This window comes from Juglans microcarpa x Juglans regia, chromosome 8S, assembly GCF_004785595.1.
Source record: "Juglans microcarpa x Juglans regia isolate MS1-56 chromosome 8S, Jm3101_v1.0, whole genome shotgun sequence".
NCBI lineage: Eukaryota > Viridiplantae > Streptophyta > Magnoliopsida > Fagales > Juglandaceae > Juglans > Juglans microcarpa x Juglans regia.
In genome coordinates this window covers 645,561-662,097 of record NC_054609.1, presented here as the reverse complement: position 1 = coordinate 662,097, position 16,537 = coordinate 645,561, and the positions used below count along the sequence as shown (strand labels likewise).

Sequence of the window (16,537 nt, the reverse complement as noted above, 5' to 3'; positions counted from 1 at the left end):
GTAAAATATCTTCTGATCTTTCAATTGCTCTAAAAATTTATAAGTTCACATAGATCAACGATATCAAATGTTATAAAAATTTAAGTGCATGATCGTTTATTTAACACTAATTAATTTTAGACGGATTGGTAGTTCACCGTCCATGCATTAAGTAATAATAGAATTAAAGGTCATGAATTCGAGTCGCTGGTGTAGTGTCATTATGAGATGGAGAGATCATTGTAGCGCTTCTTGCTCTAAAAATATTAGTAAGTAGATTTAAATTAATATAAGAAAACTGTTTATTTATGATCATTTTTTTTAAATAACTTTTTTTATTAAAATAAATATATTTTCATCACATATAATCATTTTGATCGTAAATAACCCATCGATCTAATTATGTTATAGGATTTAATGAAAAATATTAATTTGTCTTTCCGGCTTTGGAGTTAGGACTACACGTTTGAATTTACTCTTATAGAGGTAAAACAAAATGGCAATTAATCCTACATAACACCTTAAAAAGAAAAAGAAAATCGATATTTTCAAGGATGATGATTACAAATCTAGAAATAGTCTGAAAATTTGGTATATATAGATATATTTTCATCCTGCAGTCGTCATGAATGGGCTCTTCTTCAATCGAAAAGGCAAGTACTTAGCCATCTCCATGCTCGCATATTCTTCACAGTTCTCATGTTTTTCTAGGCCTGTGTATCCATTTCCTCACTAAATACACAGAAAACATGCAGCAGAATTCAAGGTTGGCAAGCTCTCTGTTTCATAATTTCTTGTCCTGCATGTTTTTAAAGTCACAGCTAGCTCATATTTTCATACCATTATTCTTCCCCCTGAAAGCCACCATGAAATGTTGGCAAAACAGTAGTTCTAAACTATACAGTACTGAAACTGAAAGTCTTATCTCTAGAGAGGACATGATCAGGAGAAGATCATCATCAAATAAAGTGCTTTTTATAAGTTTGACATCTATGCAAGCAAGCATGCAACAGTGAATTAGAGGTAAAATCATATGCTTTGATTCATATGATTAGTCAAACAACTGGGTCCTAATATTCGCTTTGTTTCTTCTTTTCTTTACAAAAGAATGTAAGATATCATCATCCACAGTACCGACTATGTTGTTTTTTTTCTAAACCAGACAACAGCAAAAGTTCATCATGTTCAGGTACTCTCTACACAACTAGAGTTTACACAGATCAAACCATGCTGATCATGTGCCGAAGTTCACAAAATCAAAAGAGTATATATATATGGTTTTAATTTGTTGCATTCACATAATTATTTAAGGTCATGATATCTGCAGATTTTTCTGTAGGCTCTTATATATTCAGTGGACAAAGATATTTTATATATGTGATTCCTTCCACTTGCAGCATCAATTAAACCTTGTGCACAACAGAAATTTGACCCACCAAGGTTACAAACCAAGAAAATAATGGAAAAATGAATCAACCAAATCAAATTCATGCATAAAGTCCACAAAAAAGTGAGGGGAGGCCGCCAGGGTGCCTCCGGCCTCCACTCATGTCCGTTTTTATCGAGCCCTTAATTTTATATAATAAGATAAAAATGAGACGGGAATGTCATATATATAATAACATAACTCTTTTTGTATACTTTAGAATAAATTATATATAATGTCTTGGATGATAAGTCTAATAATAAGGCAATGTAGCACAACATATTATACTTTCAATACAAGACATTATTTACTCTTATGAGAGTTGCTATGCATCAATAACTGTTTCTCATCACACACTGCACACGACTTTTTTTTTTTAAATGTAAGACCTCATCACCCATTCCAATCCATCTCTCTCATTTACGTCTTCCTCTTCCATCTCCGTCTTCAATCTATCTCTTCAACCTCTCTCTTTTATCAAATTCTCTCTCATCAAACCCCTCTCTCTCTCATCAAGTACTCTCTCTCTTATCAAGCTGTCTGTTGATTGAATGAGGAGGGGAAAATCAAAATGCAAAAATCATTGACACTTGGGGTGTGGGATCTAGTACGATGATAGATGAGAAAATTCTCTCTCTTATAGAATGCTAGATGGATTATAAAAATTCTAAATAAACAAATTCTATGTAAATCTTTTGTAACAAAATAGATTTCCTAAAATGAAGATGGAATCAACTTTAAATTTATCTATTTAAAATTTATAAAAATCATTTCTTTTTCTTGCTTAGGTCTAATCAAGGTGTAAGCAGAAAGAACACAGCAAAAGAACACAGCACATGATCAAGAAGCTGTTATCGAAGAAAACAAGGTGCAAGCAGCACAATTCTGGACCTTTCGTACTTAAGTCGATCAGAGATCAATAAATACAGCCAAAACCGAAGGCCACAACACTGTCAAATCAAAAAAAAAAAAAAAAAACTCAACGGACCCGTCAATTCCATTCCTTTTATCATGTTTCTTGTCAAAATCCTCAATCCGGTCGTTTTCCTGACTAACCAGCTACCATGCAGCATACGTATTTGGTACGATAATTATTTCTAATTTTTGTAAATTTCTCGAAATAAGAATATTTGTTTTATTAAATTTTGTAAATATTATGTTTATTTATTTTTTAATATATATTCTTAAAATACACAAAAAATTTCTTTAAAAAGTAAAAATAAAAAAATAAAAACGTTTAACACAATCTCAGTATAAATAAAACCGTCCTTTATAAAATTCTGTAGGATGAAATTGAAATAAAAAATCATACTAAATATAGAATTTTGTATTAAGATTCGTAGAAGTCATGAGTAAATAAAAATAATTTTATAATTTACTGTACAACATCAAGTTATATCAATTTGTACGATATTTTTATAGTTAAAGTATCTCATCTTATCTAAACTAACAATCTTGTTACTATTCACAAACTATCTCAACTCATCTCATCTCACTATTCAAACGAACCGATAGACATTGAATGGTTCGTTGAATTCAACTTAATTAATGATGAGTTCTAATGAAAATAGGAAATAAAGATACTACGTTTGAAAAAAGTTAATTAAGTTTAGCCGTTTCAATAAAAAGTTAAGTTTTTTTCAAATAATTGTTAATTCCAAGACTCAATCAAAGTTTTCAAGAAAGAAGCTCTTCAATTCCTTATAACGTCTTTCAAATTTCGATAATCATGTAGTATTTAGGAATAAAAAAGGGGGAAAAATGAACACAACAACAAAGGAATCAGGTGGCCAAAATAAGTGGACACTTGTAAAGTTGCCAAGTGCCAAATTTTCTCCATTCACAAAAGGCAATTACCTTTTGGATGGGAACCCCAGCACCAATGTTTGAAGATTACGACTTCCCCATTTCAACTTTTAAGTAAGGGAAGAAGGACTTTTATAAACATTGGCATTATTATTGTTGAGAAATATAACCAACATTTTCTCGAGAAAATGCACTGGCTTATGCGAGAAAGATCAGATAGTTGCATGAAATGAGTTTTATAATATTTATTATTTGTCGTCTATATAAATTTTTTGAACAGCATTAAAACTGACTCGATAAATGCTGTAAGATCTACTTTACGTATTTATCAATCGTCTACTTTAATCTTTTAAGTAATTTGGATAAAAGTTTTAAGAAGAGATAATATATATGATATGGTCTTTCCACCTTTCTCAATTAGCTAGCACTAGTGCACGTACGTACGTCCTCAACCATATATATATATATATATATAAACTAGAACCCCACTTTGTACCTCTTGTTTGGCACTTCAAATGAGTGAAAGACACCATCATTTTATCCAAAGAAATGGATGTCCGAGAACGACGGGTTGGACTCAACTTTTGTGACAAAGGTTGCTGCATTTTCAGCCATGGAAACATGAAATATCAGTAAAGTACTCTTGTATGTGGGAAGAGATTGTCCCAAAACAACGTTTATATATATATATATATATATATATATTTATATAAACAACATTTAACAATGCACTAAGTGTGGATGGTAGATTAAGAAGAACGGGCATTCCCCTTGTATCTAGGTGTGATTGCTGTGCAAAAGGGGCTTATGAAGATCTGAACCATGTACTGGTTTTAGGGGAGGTGGCTAAGTCCATTTGGAGGAGATGTGCTAGTCAATTGGGGATGTTGAGATTTGGGTCCTGGGCTGAGACGGTGAATGCATGGTATCACAGAGCAACAAAGAGGTCAACCCGATGCCTATTATTTGGCATAATTCATGCTATTGTAACTTGGATTCTATGGACTAGAATGTGTAGTGCTAGGATGGAAAGTAGAATAGAGTCGATGGAAGAGATGTTGCATAAAATCAAATTTTGGATTGCAAAAATAAGTAAGAAGGCTCGTGGCCACCAAATGTCCTCTTGTCAAGATGAGATGCTGCTAGTTGATTTAAATATCCAACCGAGATTTGTATATAGGAAGCGAAGGAAACCTATTTATTGGCGTCGACCAAAGCAAGGCTGGATTAAACTAAGCACTAATGGAAGTAGCAGGGGCAACAAAGGGATAGTTGGTGCATGGGGTGTTTTAAGGGATGAAAATGGTAATTTGATAAAAGCTTTCTCCTCTCCACTTGGTCATGGGACAAACAAGTATGCAGAATTTATAGGTTTACTCATTGGGGTGAGAACTTTCTGTTTACTTGGTTTGAATTATGTGGAAATAGAGTTGGACTCAATAATAGTAGTAAAATGGCTTCGTTTGGCTAAGTGCCATGTGTGATATCTGGAGGACTATTGGGATGAACTTATGGGATTGCTTAGAGGTAAATGCTTTACTAGGTCACATCTATAGGCAAAATAATGCTCTGGCAAATTATCTGGCTTGACTTACGTCGGATGATGGTGTTATAATGTCTTCATGGAGTAATTTGGAATTGGTTCCTCCTCTGCTAAGAGAACTTCTAAGAATCGATAAAATTGGTCTTCCTTATATTAGACAGTACTAATTTTCTATAGTGGGTTGTGGTTTGCATTGTTGGTTTGGTTGGAAGTCGTTTTGTTTATTTACTTAGTTGGTCATGTAACTATGGTTTTCCTCCGTCACAAAGTAAGGATTTTTTGAATATATTTGAGAACGGGTCACTATTGAACATGTAATCCATACTGTTATAAAAAAATATATATATACACACACACAAAAATATATATAATGCTTGGTAGTGATCCAGCCAAACAGAATTTTGGAAAGGAAAAAAAAATGAGCAAAATTGGTTTGGAATAATGCTGCATTAAGTAGAGCTAAATTACTAACGGCGACATTACAATAAAAATAATTATTTGTGATGTATTATTTACGATAAAAATTGGCTCGTTTTAATAAAAAATGATTATTTTTATATCAAATAATAACAATATATCAATTAAGCATTTTTCTTATAACGTGCGACAATTAGTTTATTCTTTCCACATTTTTTTATTTAATTATATATACCCAAAGCCTTATAATGAGTAGAGAGTGGATTCTCAAATCCTTGTTACTATTCTGGTCTAAAGCCATTCTTTTTGAAAAAGTTAAAAATAAAATCTAAACTCTAAAGCCATGAACTATTTTTTATTTTCCATTTTCCCTAATAAAATAGAGATACGTAGAGACGATATTGGTGGACCTTGACACAATCAATACAGAATAATAAATCATAACTAGTCTTATAGATGATGATTCTCTCAATCTCATATAAATCCGAGATGATAAAACCTATGAAAGCTATTAAATTTTAAATAATAAAATAGAAACGATCAAGTATATAACTTGTCACTTATTCATTGTAGAGTTAATTTAACATATGTGTAGAGAGTGTAGCTAATTGCTAACTTCCAGGTCTCTTCTCTCTAAAACCTCACCCAAAAGCGAAACCAGTTTGAGGGGGTGAGATCTTCGGCTCATTCCTTCCTCCCTCCCTCCCTCCTTGCCCAGATGTTATTTTCCTATGTTTTGTATTTGTTTTGTGTGTTTTTTCAAGTCAAATAAGGGATAAATGTCAATCTGGGATTTTTCGGCGACCAAAAGACTACACACATCCCACCATGGTGTTCCTCAATCGCCGATCTTCTAGTCTATCGAATGCGGTGCCAAAAGGAGCGGTGCGTAACATGCACATGCGGGTTGAAGGTGCGCGTGTGGCTTCCTCGCACCACCGCGAGAAGCTTTCTACCAACGCCACGCGCGATTTTTCTGGGGCCAGCGACGCTGAGTTTTCAAGATCGACAGTCGGGCTAACTCCTAGAGTGGCGCGTGTCCTTCACGCGCCATTATAGCCCTTTGCCCAGTATTTTTATTTAGTCCAATGCTTCGTTTGAAGATTTATTTTTTTCTATGTATTTTCTGTTTTGCCTTTTGTTGTTAGTTTAAAAAAATAAAAAAATAAAAGGCTATTGGACTTGGTGTCCATAGCAGAAGAGTACCTTGCCTCATTTGGAGGACGGAGAGTGATAGTTACCTCGCCTCTTTTGAGGAGGGGAATTGTTTAGTTCTGTTTTTACAGAATGCTTTTCTTTTTGACGTCCGTCAAGAAAGAGTTTATAAAAGTTAAGATAATGTTTGTCACAAAGAAATTTGTGGGTAGGTGAGCCCCTAATAGATAAATAGTTTGGCTGGTACTCTGAATTTTTCTCTTATTGATTAGTCACAGTTGTAACTTCAGATTCATTGAATGAAATGAAATCTATTTTTATAAAAAAAAAAAAAAAAAAAAAATTCAACATATATGTCGGTTTATAATATATTTTCTATTTTTATAATTCACTTAATAGGCCAAGTATTTATCTGAAATAACCAAATTTTAACTAAACAGAAAGTGAGATATAAATAAAATAAGTCTTGCGATATTTATAACTTTTTTGTGCATTTTTCTTTACATAGTTTCATATGATACTTTAGATTTACTTTACAATAAAAGTAGTTTTACAATCTAACATATCATATAAAAAGACGTCAATTTATTAGTTTACTATTATGAGACCTATATTTGACTAAAACATTTCTTAATGAGAATTGCTAATCCCACAAAGAGATATCATAAAAGTAAACTTACAAACTGATATGATTTGATGTGATATTTCAAATTTACTTTATAATAAAAATAATTTTATAATTTAATATACTATATTAAACTACGTTAATTTATAACTTTATTTTTGTAAAATTACTTGTGGCTAAAATATTTCCGTTTCTCAATTTGAAAATAAGTTTTAGTACAAAGAAATGTTATGTATCAGTTACTATTTATTTTTATATTTTATGTTTATAATTTTTTTTATAAGACGTGGAGTATTTTTTATAAGCGTAGAGTAGGTAGTGCTAAATAGTGACTCGATGAGAAAGAAATATTTTTAGTAAATGATGATGATAGCAGAAAGGAATAAAAGAAGAAATAAGGGTGGCACTGCAGAGAAAGCAATGTGAACTCGAGTCCAAGTCCAACATACCATAAAAGCCGTTTAAGAAAAAAGAGAAAGAAAAGATCCTATTTTGACGAATTGAGAAGAAAGGAGACCGAATCTGACGTGGTAAGAATGTGGGGCCACGTAACATTTTTTATTTTTATTTTTTATTTTAGTTTTGACCAACAAAAAAAACATTTTCTTTGAAAGAGAGGAACGGGGAGCGGTGGTCCCTAGCTTGAGTCACGTCATTTTCCACAATATAGCGCGCAAGTAGTTTTGACTGCGTTCGGGCAGCGGTCAGCACCGTTTCGGGCAGCTCCCCCCCTCTCTGTGTTTGTGCACGCTTCACTCTAAAAAAAAACTTATAAAAAGAATATGGAAAAGAAATAGAAAAAAAAAAAAAAAAACAGATAGATTAGCAATCCCACACACTTGACACTCTCGCACAGAGTGAGAGTGAGAGAGAGAGAGAGAGAGAGAGAGAGAGAGAGAGGGGGGGGGAGAGAGCTAAAAGGGAAAGTTCTTTTCTTTCAAAAAGGGAGAGCATAAAATGTTTTGAAAATGATTTTTTATTTTATAAATTTTTTATAGTGTGGTAATGTTAATGGGTTGCTGGCTTTCGGGGCACTCTGTCGAGCGTTCCGGATGAGATCGGGCTTTTGATTGAGATTCTTTGTGGGCGTAACTTTGTTGTGTATTTTGTCTTTGGGAAAATTACAATGTTGGACGTCGTTATGTGAGATTTGGGTGCAAGGTTTCTTGTTGAGGTTGTTTGTGATGGTGGGTTTTGTGGGTGTGGCATATTTTTTGGATCTGACATAGATTTACTGACAGATGGAGGTGAAGGTTATTTGGGTTTCTGTTTTGCTCTGGTTGATCTTGGTGGTTCGTCCATTATGCTTAATTTCAGCTAACATGGAAGGTTTGTTTGAATATACTTGCTCTCTTGTTCTTTCAGTGGATTTTTTAGCACTTTTGATCTTTTTTTTTTTTGTGCAATATTTATCGATTTTTGTAATTTTGGAGAAAGAGAGATTTTTTAGTAGAATTATGCTGGTTGGGGGGGGGGGGGGGGGGGGGGGTTGTGGGTATGTTTGAATAAGTTTAGTTATTCATATTATAATTGATATTGATGTTATTTCTAAAGTTTGATTATTTTTCCTTTTTATTGATTGCTTTGTGTTAATCGGTTTCCATTGAAAGTTCGAGTGGATGGGTGCTGATCTTTAAGTGCTGCCGAGGGTATTTTGCCGGATATGACCTGCAGTGTGGTATTTACTGTTAAAACAGTTTTATTGATACTTCAAAATTTATTTCTAAAGGCAATTCGTTCTTTTCTGGATGCCCTTACCAGCTGCTTCTGATATGCTCCATGGTAGCCGCCGCATGCAGTATTGTTCATTGAGTAATGAGAGTGGATGATACTGTGAGCAGTGGCACTGTTAGAAAAATTGAGTAGCCAGCAAACCAAATATTTGCCGCAAAGGGATCCATTTGTCCCTATTATTGATCAAATGGGGATCCACTAATTTAACCGAGGCACACCTTATTTCTTTTTAACATTCAGTTTTAGTTCTCTTCAACTTGAGAAGCATATGTCTCCTGAAATCTGCAAGTTTCAATGTATTACATTGACCAACATTATGCTAAATCCTGAATTATTTAAGAGATGTAGTGCTGTCTATGGCAATTTGCGATGAGTTTACTTTCTCATTATGTCTTTTCAGGTTCAAGGTCTCTAATTGTGTTTTCTTGCAACTCGAAACAGGTGATGCTTTACACAGCCTAAGAATCAGCTTATCAGATCCTAACAATGTCCTGCAGAGTTGGGATCCTACCCTTGTTAACCCATGCACATGGTTTCATGTCACCTGCAACAATGATAATAGTGTCATAAGAGTGTAAGCTGTCTGCTTCTTTGTGGCTTTTTTATTTATTTATAAATAATTCAAATTTCATTAGTAGTGTAAAGCTGCAACTCAAGTACACATTGTGTATACAATGGAAAACACACGATTAGGAAGGAGAAAAACAATAACTATGAGGGCCAGAACCACTCTCAGCCAATATCCATACTGGAGTGATTTTAGAACTAAGGAATTAAGCTCGGCCATTGTCTTCTTGCAATATTCAAAATCTTGCACATTGTGCGCATTTCATTAATAGTCTTCTTGCTGAATTCAATTTGAGAAAGGTGTAATAGATATTTCCTTGGTTGGTGGAAATTTCCCGTGGTTGAATTCTCTGGACTTTTCTTGTTGAGTAGGGTCTTATGGACTTTTCTGAATGATTTTAACATCATTTGCTTTCTTTCTTCTAAGTGCATGCATATGATGTTACTTTACTTTTTCGTTTTAATGTTACTTATAAAACGTGCTTTGTATCACATTTTGCATAGACATATTTTTATGCTAATTTTAATGTGTTATTACAGTGATCTTGGAAATGCAGCTTTGTCTGGTCAACTTGTCCCACAGCTTGGCCTGCTCAGGAATCTACAGTATTTGTATGTCATTCTTGGTTGCTTCAAAATCATTTAGCTGTTTTTGTCATTTGAAATTGTGTATTAATATATCTAAAAAACCGAAACACAATACTTATAAAAAAAATCAGAAACACTCTCCTTTAAACTCTCTTTGTTCCTATGCTAAATGATATTGTCAGTAATCTAAAAAGCCGAAACACAATACTTATAAGAAAAAATCAGAAACACTATCCTTTAAATTTTCTTCCTATGCTAAATGATATTTTCTGTAGGATGTAAACTTTTCCTTTGACAGCTACTATAGGCTTCAAATGGGCTTAACTTTCATGAGTTTCTTATATCTTTTTCTACTCCTAGATAGGTGTTTCTTTTGTACACATCCCATGTACTTGGGTTGCAACTTTTAGGCTTTTTAATAAATTTTCAGGTTCACGTTCGTTATATTACTTTATTTACTTGTGAATGTTGTCCAGAGCTGTATCCCATTTAAGTGGCTGAAGGGACGTTCTCTTAGTACAAATTATGGTTAAAGGGACCCTTTTGGTGATTTTACTTATCAAAAAAAAAAAAAAAAAAAGGGACTCTTTCGGTGATTTAACCAGATGCTAGTATTTTATATGTTTTTGTCGATATTGTGTGCTACTTTAAACCTTTTATTGCACATCATTTTTCTAATTTTTATGACAGGGAGCTTTACAGTAACAACATAAGTGGACAGATTCCCAGTGAGCTAGGGAATCTTACTAGCTTGGTGAGCTTGGATCTTTACTTGAACAGTTTTACAGGTCCCATCCCAGACACATTGGGCAGGCTGTCTAAGCTAAGGTTCCTGTGAGTATACTTGTCTTTGATTTGCTTTCCATGTTGTGTGCGCGCATGTAAAATTATGTCTCATATTGTGTCAGTCGTGTATTCTCCATATCACGCTTTATCTAGTGTTGGGGCTGGAGATAAGTTTAGAATTCTTTTTGAAAGGAAATCCCGAATCAATTTTCTGGGAATCTACCAGGCTCAAGGCCTAACAAAGAGTACAAAGGTCTAATAACTGCAATGAGCACCTTGAGAAACAAAGATTTAGGCTACGTTTGGGTAGTGAGGTGATCTTAGATGATCTGTGCTGAAAAAGTAATGATAAAATATTGAATAGTAATCTACTACCCAAACACAGCCTTAACATAATAGAACACCTTCTATGCTTCATGTTTAAGGGTTTTTTTTTTTTTTTTTTTTACAGCCTGATGAAATACTCTTTTTTTTTTTTTTGGGGGGGGGGGGGGGGGGGGGTTGTTTAAAGTATGAACATATTTTTTGATAAATATTTGCATAACTCAAGGAGCTTTTACATTTTAACTAAATATTATATATATATATATATATATCAATAAGAGTAACCAAGTACATTGGACATATATAAGAAAACACCTAACCCATGCTAGATAGCTCCTAATGACCCAAAATGCTTGTGAAAAACTACCCAAAATACACCAAACCCGAATTGGAATATGTTGTGCTACGTGCGGCAATTATGATGAATAGTACGAAAATAGAAAGCAAGAAAAACACACAGATTTAACGTGGTTCGGCAGTGTGCCTACATCCACAGGAGCGGGAACTGAATTTTCACTAAATATCAAATTAGGGTTACATCACCTGACAGCCTTTGTCTCCTACAAGAGAGAATTTTTATTGGTTGGTATCCTTGAATTGCTCAAATCTTTTTATTTGCATCCAAATAGGATAATGCGAGTTCAACTTTTATATATCCCACGTGGCACAAATGCATAAAAAAGGGTATTTAGGTTTCTAGATAGATTCCTTTTGACGTTTTACGATCCCTATTCATTTTGATTCTATCTGAGTAGGATCCCCTGGATTGTTTTGGTTTTCAGATCTTAACATTATGTTTGCTTGTATGTATGAGGATAGCCGGCTTAACAACAACAGCCTGACGGGTCCAATTCCTATGTCATTGACTAATATCTCATCACTGCAAGTTCTGTGAGTATCAAGATTATCTCAATTCTCTCTCTCTCTCTCTCTCTCTCTCTCTCTCCCCCCCCCCTCTCTCCCCATCATTTGTGTGTGTGTGTGTGTGTGTGTTTTTTTTTTTTTTTTTTGGGGGGGGGGGGGGGGGGTGCATTATCTGATTGCAAGAACTTTCTGTTACAACATTGCATTTCCTGAATGCAGGGATCTGTCTAATAACCACCTCTCTGGGGCAGTTCCAGACAATGGGTCCTTTTCATTATTCACTCCAATCAGGTTTCCTCGCTACTTATGTGAACTAAATTGTCTCCACTGACTGATTTTGAAGAGTATGCTGATAGCTTTTTTTCCCTATTTGCAGTTTTGCTAACAACCAAGGTCTATGTGGTCCAGTTACTGGCCACCCTTGCCCAGGATCTCCTCCATTTTCACCCCCTCCTCCTTTTGTACCACCACCACCAATTTCTGTACCAGGTGATCTTTTTGTTAATTAGGATTTGTTGCTAATATGGTGCTTGTTGCTATATTTTCTCTCAGTATGTCTGATTCTGTGGTCATGATTGTGTCAGTTCTATTTTTTGATAAGTATGATTGTGTCAGTCTTTCAAATCTGATATGCCTTTTTGTTTATAGTGTGTTCCATTGATCATCTGTTGTCAATAACATTTTAAATTTCATTTAAGAATTAGTCTTAACTGAACATTCATTATATAGTAGCCAAGCATTTTACTTCCCTTTTTTTTCAAATTTTTAATTTTACTCTTCCATTTGCAGGTCAATTTCATTGCATCTTGCACAGTCAAACCTCTTTTTTTCCTTCAATGCTATCTTTTTTCAGTACCCTTTTTTTTGCAAGTAATTTGGTTAGGAAAATGCTACATACTACATCCTCATCCCACTTTTATCCTACTATGATTAGGTAACATTACTCATCAATCTTTGAATTTTCTTATAAAAATATAAAGGATGATCCAAGGGTGATGAGAAGTGACACATCTACGTAGTGAGATAAAATTGAGATAAGAGTGTAGTATATAGCATTACTCATTTGGTCAATAGAGTTGAACTCCACCTCCAAACAATTTCTTTGTGCATTGACAAGTAAGAAGATTTTCTGTTAATTACATCTATTTTTTATACATGCTTTTATATTTTAGGCTGCTGCTATGTACATGAAGGCATATCAGAAATTGGATATGACATTTCTGAATGTTCTAACTTTTTCCTCCTCATCACATTTTAGGTGGGAATAGTGCCACTGGGGCGATTGCTGGAGGAGTTGCTGCAGGTGCTGCTTTACTGTTTGCTGCCCCTGCAATTGCATTTGCTTGGTGGCGTCGAAGGAAACCTCAAGAATTTTTCTTTGATGTACCTGGTTAGTGATTTAACCAAGAAAATAACTTCTATCAAGACCTGATGAAAACCAAGTCATTTATACCATCTAATACCCTCTTTTAACTTCTATTCTGATGGACTGGAGAGTCAAAAAAATGGTCACACAATTATCTATTTAAAATACAAAGATAAAACAAAATAGATCCTAAAAAAGGCATGGCTGACCACCGCTTGGAGGTCTGGTCCGACCACCCTAAGAGCGCTGGTTAGGGTGAGCTGATCACCCCATCCACTCCCATGGGTGGCCAACCACCACCTTTGGAGTAGGCCGACCACCACGTGGGGTGATTCTCACCCCTCAGCGTGGGGGTGACAAGATCCTCTCTGTGTTGGGTGGATGCACAGCCACTCCACACAGGTGGCAAGACCCACTCGGGGGTGGCTGAACTCATCCCAAATTGAGTGGATGACCACCTGTTATTAAGTTTTTGAATTGTCGAAAAACAATTTGATTGGAATGATTTAGTATATCTTTGCTTTTTAAGAAAAACATATAGTGCTGATGTGTCTGCCTTCCATTAGACGCTGTAAAGCTGAGCTTTATATCAGTTTGTGGCCGTTGATGCTCTCTTTAAGTAAATGCTGAATCGGTTTTATTTGTTTGATCAATAGATTATCATTTCTTTACATCTCTTGCAGCTGAGGAGGACCCAGAGGTCCATCTGGGGCAGCTTAAAAGGTTTTCACTGCGAGAACTACAAGTTGCAACAGATAGTTTTAGCAACAAAAACATTCTGGGTAGAGGTGGATTTGGCAAGGTTTACAAAGGACGTCTGGCAGATGGTTCACTGGTAGCTGTAAAAAGACTGAAAGAAGAGCGTACACCTGGTGGTGAGCTGCAGTTTCAAACAGAAGTAGAGATGATCAGTATGGCCGTGCATCGAAACCTCCTCCGATTACGAGGATTCTGTATGACACCAACTGAGAGGCTACTTGTTTATCCCTATATGGCTAATGGAAGTGTTGCATCATGTTTAAGAGGTATAGCGTGTTATCATTTTCTAAATTTTTTATACTGCTTCCCTGTAGATCATTTCCTTTGCCCTGTGGGTGGTATTTGTGTGCCTGTTATCAGCTTTCGACTTTTGATGCCTGCATACTATTTTTTCCTTCTTTCATGATTTCGTGCGTATTTCATAAAATAACAAAATGAAGTCATATAAGGAGTGAGATTTGTGAACTACCCTATTGACCCAGGAATGGCCTTTGTAATCATCAACTAATCTACTCACGATATTTGTATTCCTCCAGAACGCCCACCATCTCAACCACCCCTGGATTGGCCAACACGGAAGCGGATTGCGTTGGGGTCTGCAAGGGGTCTTTCTTATCTGCATGATCATTGTGACCCCAAGATCATACACCGGGATGTGAAAGCTGCAAACATTTTGTTGGACGAGGAGTTTGAGGCTGTTGTTGGGGACTTTGGGTTGGCTAAACTTATGGACTACAAGGATACCCATGTTACAACTGCTGTACGAGGCACAATTGGGCATATAGCTCCAGAGTACCTCTCTACAGGGAAGTCATCTGAGAAGACTGATGTTTTTGGTTATGGGATCATGCTTCTGGAACTAATCACTGGACAGAGAGCTTTTGATCTTGCCAGGCTTGCAAATGATGATGATGTTATGTTGCTTGATTGGGTATATATTCGTAGTATCTATTAATCTCTGCTTATTTATTCAATTCACTATTCGTTCCAGTTTATTTTATTAGCTGACACCCACTATGCAATAACTTCTGTGAGTTCATCATATTGCATTTCCTTTTTCTTTGGACCGTCATAACTTTTTTATGGGGTCCTAGACTGAGTGTTATTTTTAACATGTATAATTTCTGAGAGCTCTTAGCAACCCGTGTTGTGAGAACCAGATCTCCAAGTATTGACTCAGTGCTTGCAATCAAGACCTTCCAGTTTTGAAAGCCTTGTTTATGCTTGTTGGTCTAGTGCTTGTATCTTACCCCTTTAGGCCTGCTGCGTCTTGCATAGCTGTTACACATTCCGAGGCAAACAGATGAAACATTAAAATACCTATGGGTGTATTATTCTGCACCAGTCGTCTTTCTTTCTTGGCCTTCAAGTGTTCTACAGTCATCAATGTTTCAATATCTAATACAACTGAATAATTTTTCAGGTCAAAGGACTTCTGAAAGAGAAGAAACTTGAAATGCTAGTTGATCCTGATCTCCAGAAAAATTACATAGAAGCAGAGGTAGAGCAACTAATACAGGTTGCACTGCTTTGTACTCAAGGCTCTCCAATGGACCGGCCAAAGATGTCGGATGTGGTGAGGATGCTTGAAGGTGATGGCTTGGCGGAGAGATGGGATGAGTGGCAAAAGGTAGAGGTTCTTCGCGAAGAAGTGGAACTTGCTCCCCATCCTAACTCTGATTGGATTGTTGACTCCACAGAAAATTTACATGCAGTCGAGTTATCTGGTCCAAGGTGACCCTGGCGTAGAAGTAAAGAAAGAAATCAATATAAATTTTTATTCCCTTTTTTTTTTTTTTTCTTAATGACAATTTTCTGATGATGTCTCCTGTAAGTCCACTCTGCATTGTATTCATTACATTTGTGCATATGAGTCGGCTTTGTCAAGGTGCAATTTGTATCCTTCGCCGCAGTTTGACGAAGTCTAGATGATTTTGGCTAGATGAAGCTGTGGCAGTTAAATCTTCCGTGGACTGCAGGTTTATGCACCCAACTTCATTGTTATTCTAATTTGATTATGATATGGGAGGGGAATTAATGTTAAAAACCTTTCATAGTGGAACTTCCCCTGTGGCCACTGAAGCATTTACGCCCACAATGGTGGATGAAATGATTAATTCCAATGGATCATTTGCAGATGGAATCTTTAGGTTTCCATGAGATGCATGTTTACTTGTTTGAATCCAAGATTTAGTTCTGTGGCTTCAGCACTTCAAATCCATCCCATTCTAAAGCATGTGCTTTTGCCACCTTTTTCCATCTGGTTTGGTGTCATAAAGGAACGTGCAGTACCTGTCAGTATCCATAACATCTCCTGTTTGAAAAAATCTCTTGGAGAGATGTTATATGTAGTTGTAGAGATGTTATATGTAGTTGTAGAGTGTACAAGTGTTGTGTTGTTTTTTTGAAAAAATTAATTTTTTTTCAAGTGGGTATTGTATATATTTATTTCTTTTAAAGTAATTACGTGGCGTTTGCGCACTCACGACTGTAATTATCATTTCTTATATAAAAGATATGTGTTTCGATTTTCTTCTTCAATTTATATTATAATAGGTCTCTTAATAAGTGCTATGTTTACTTGTAAGTAAAAGAACT

General features: G+C 35.4%; 1 protein-coding gene across 2 annotated transcripts; it reads left to right on the top strand.

The window, feature by feature from the left end:
- The first annotated feature begins 7,759 nt into the window (after positions 1 to 7,759).
- LOC121244329 (somatic embryogenesis receptor kinase 1) lies at positions 7,760 to 15,986 on the top strand. 2 transcript variants are annotated; one of them, XM_041142349.1, is made up of 12 exons: positions 7,760 to 8,125; positions 8,193 to 8,280; positions 9,127 to 9,259; positions 9,793 to 9,864; positions 10,531 to 10,674; positions 11,770 to 11,841; positions 12,034 to 12,105; positions 12,191 to 12,303; positions 13,073 to 13,204; positions 13,864 to 14,205; positions 14,476 to 14,870; positions 15,363 to 15,986. In XM_041142349.1, the coding sequence occupies exons 2-12, from the start codon at positions 8,193 to 8,195 to the stop codon at positions 15,675 to 15,677; spliced, it is 1,878 nt and encodes a 625-aa protein (XP_040998283.1). In that variant the 5' UTR covers positions 7,760 to 8,125; the 3' UTR covers positions 15,678 to 15,986. The 2 variants fall into 2 exon arrangements, with proteins under 2 accessions (XP_040998283.1, XP_040998282.1); XM_041142348.1 differs by having other exon boundaries at positions 7,760 to 8,280.
- The last annotated feature ends 551 nt before the right edge of the window (positions 15,987 to 16,537 follow it).

Excerpts from the sequence above, each read along its gene's own strand:
- LOC121244329 (XM_041142349.1), top strand. The coding sequence starts at position 8,193 with ATGGAGGTGAAGGTTATTTGGGTTTCTGTTTTGCTCTGGTTGATCTTG. Across the intron at positions 8,281-9,126 it reads AATTTCAGCTAACATGGAAG|GTGATGCTTTACACAGCCTA; the intron begins GTTTGTTTGAAT and ends AACTCGAAACAG. Across the intron at positions 9,260-9,792 it reads GATAATAGTGTCATAAGAGT|TGATCTTGGAAATGCAGCTT; the intron begins GTAAGCTGTCTG and ends GTGTTATTACAG.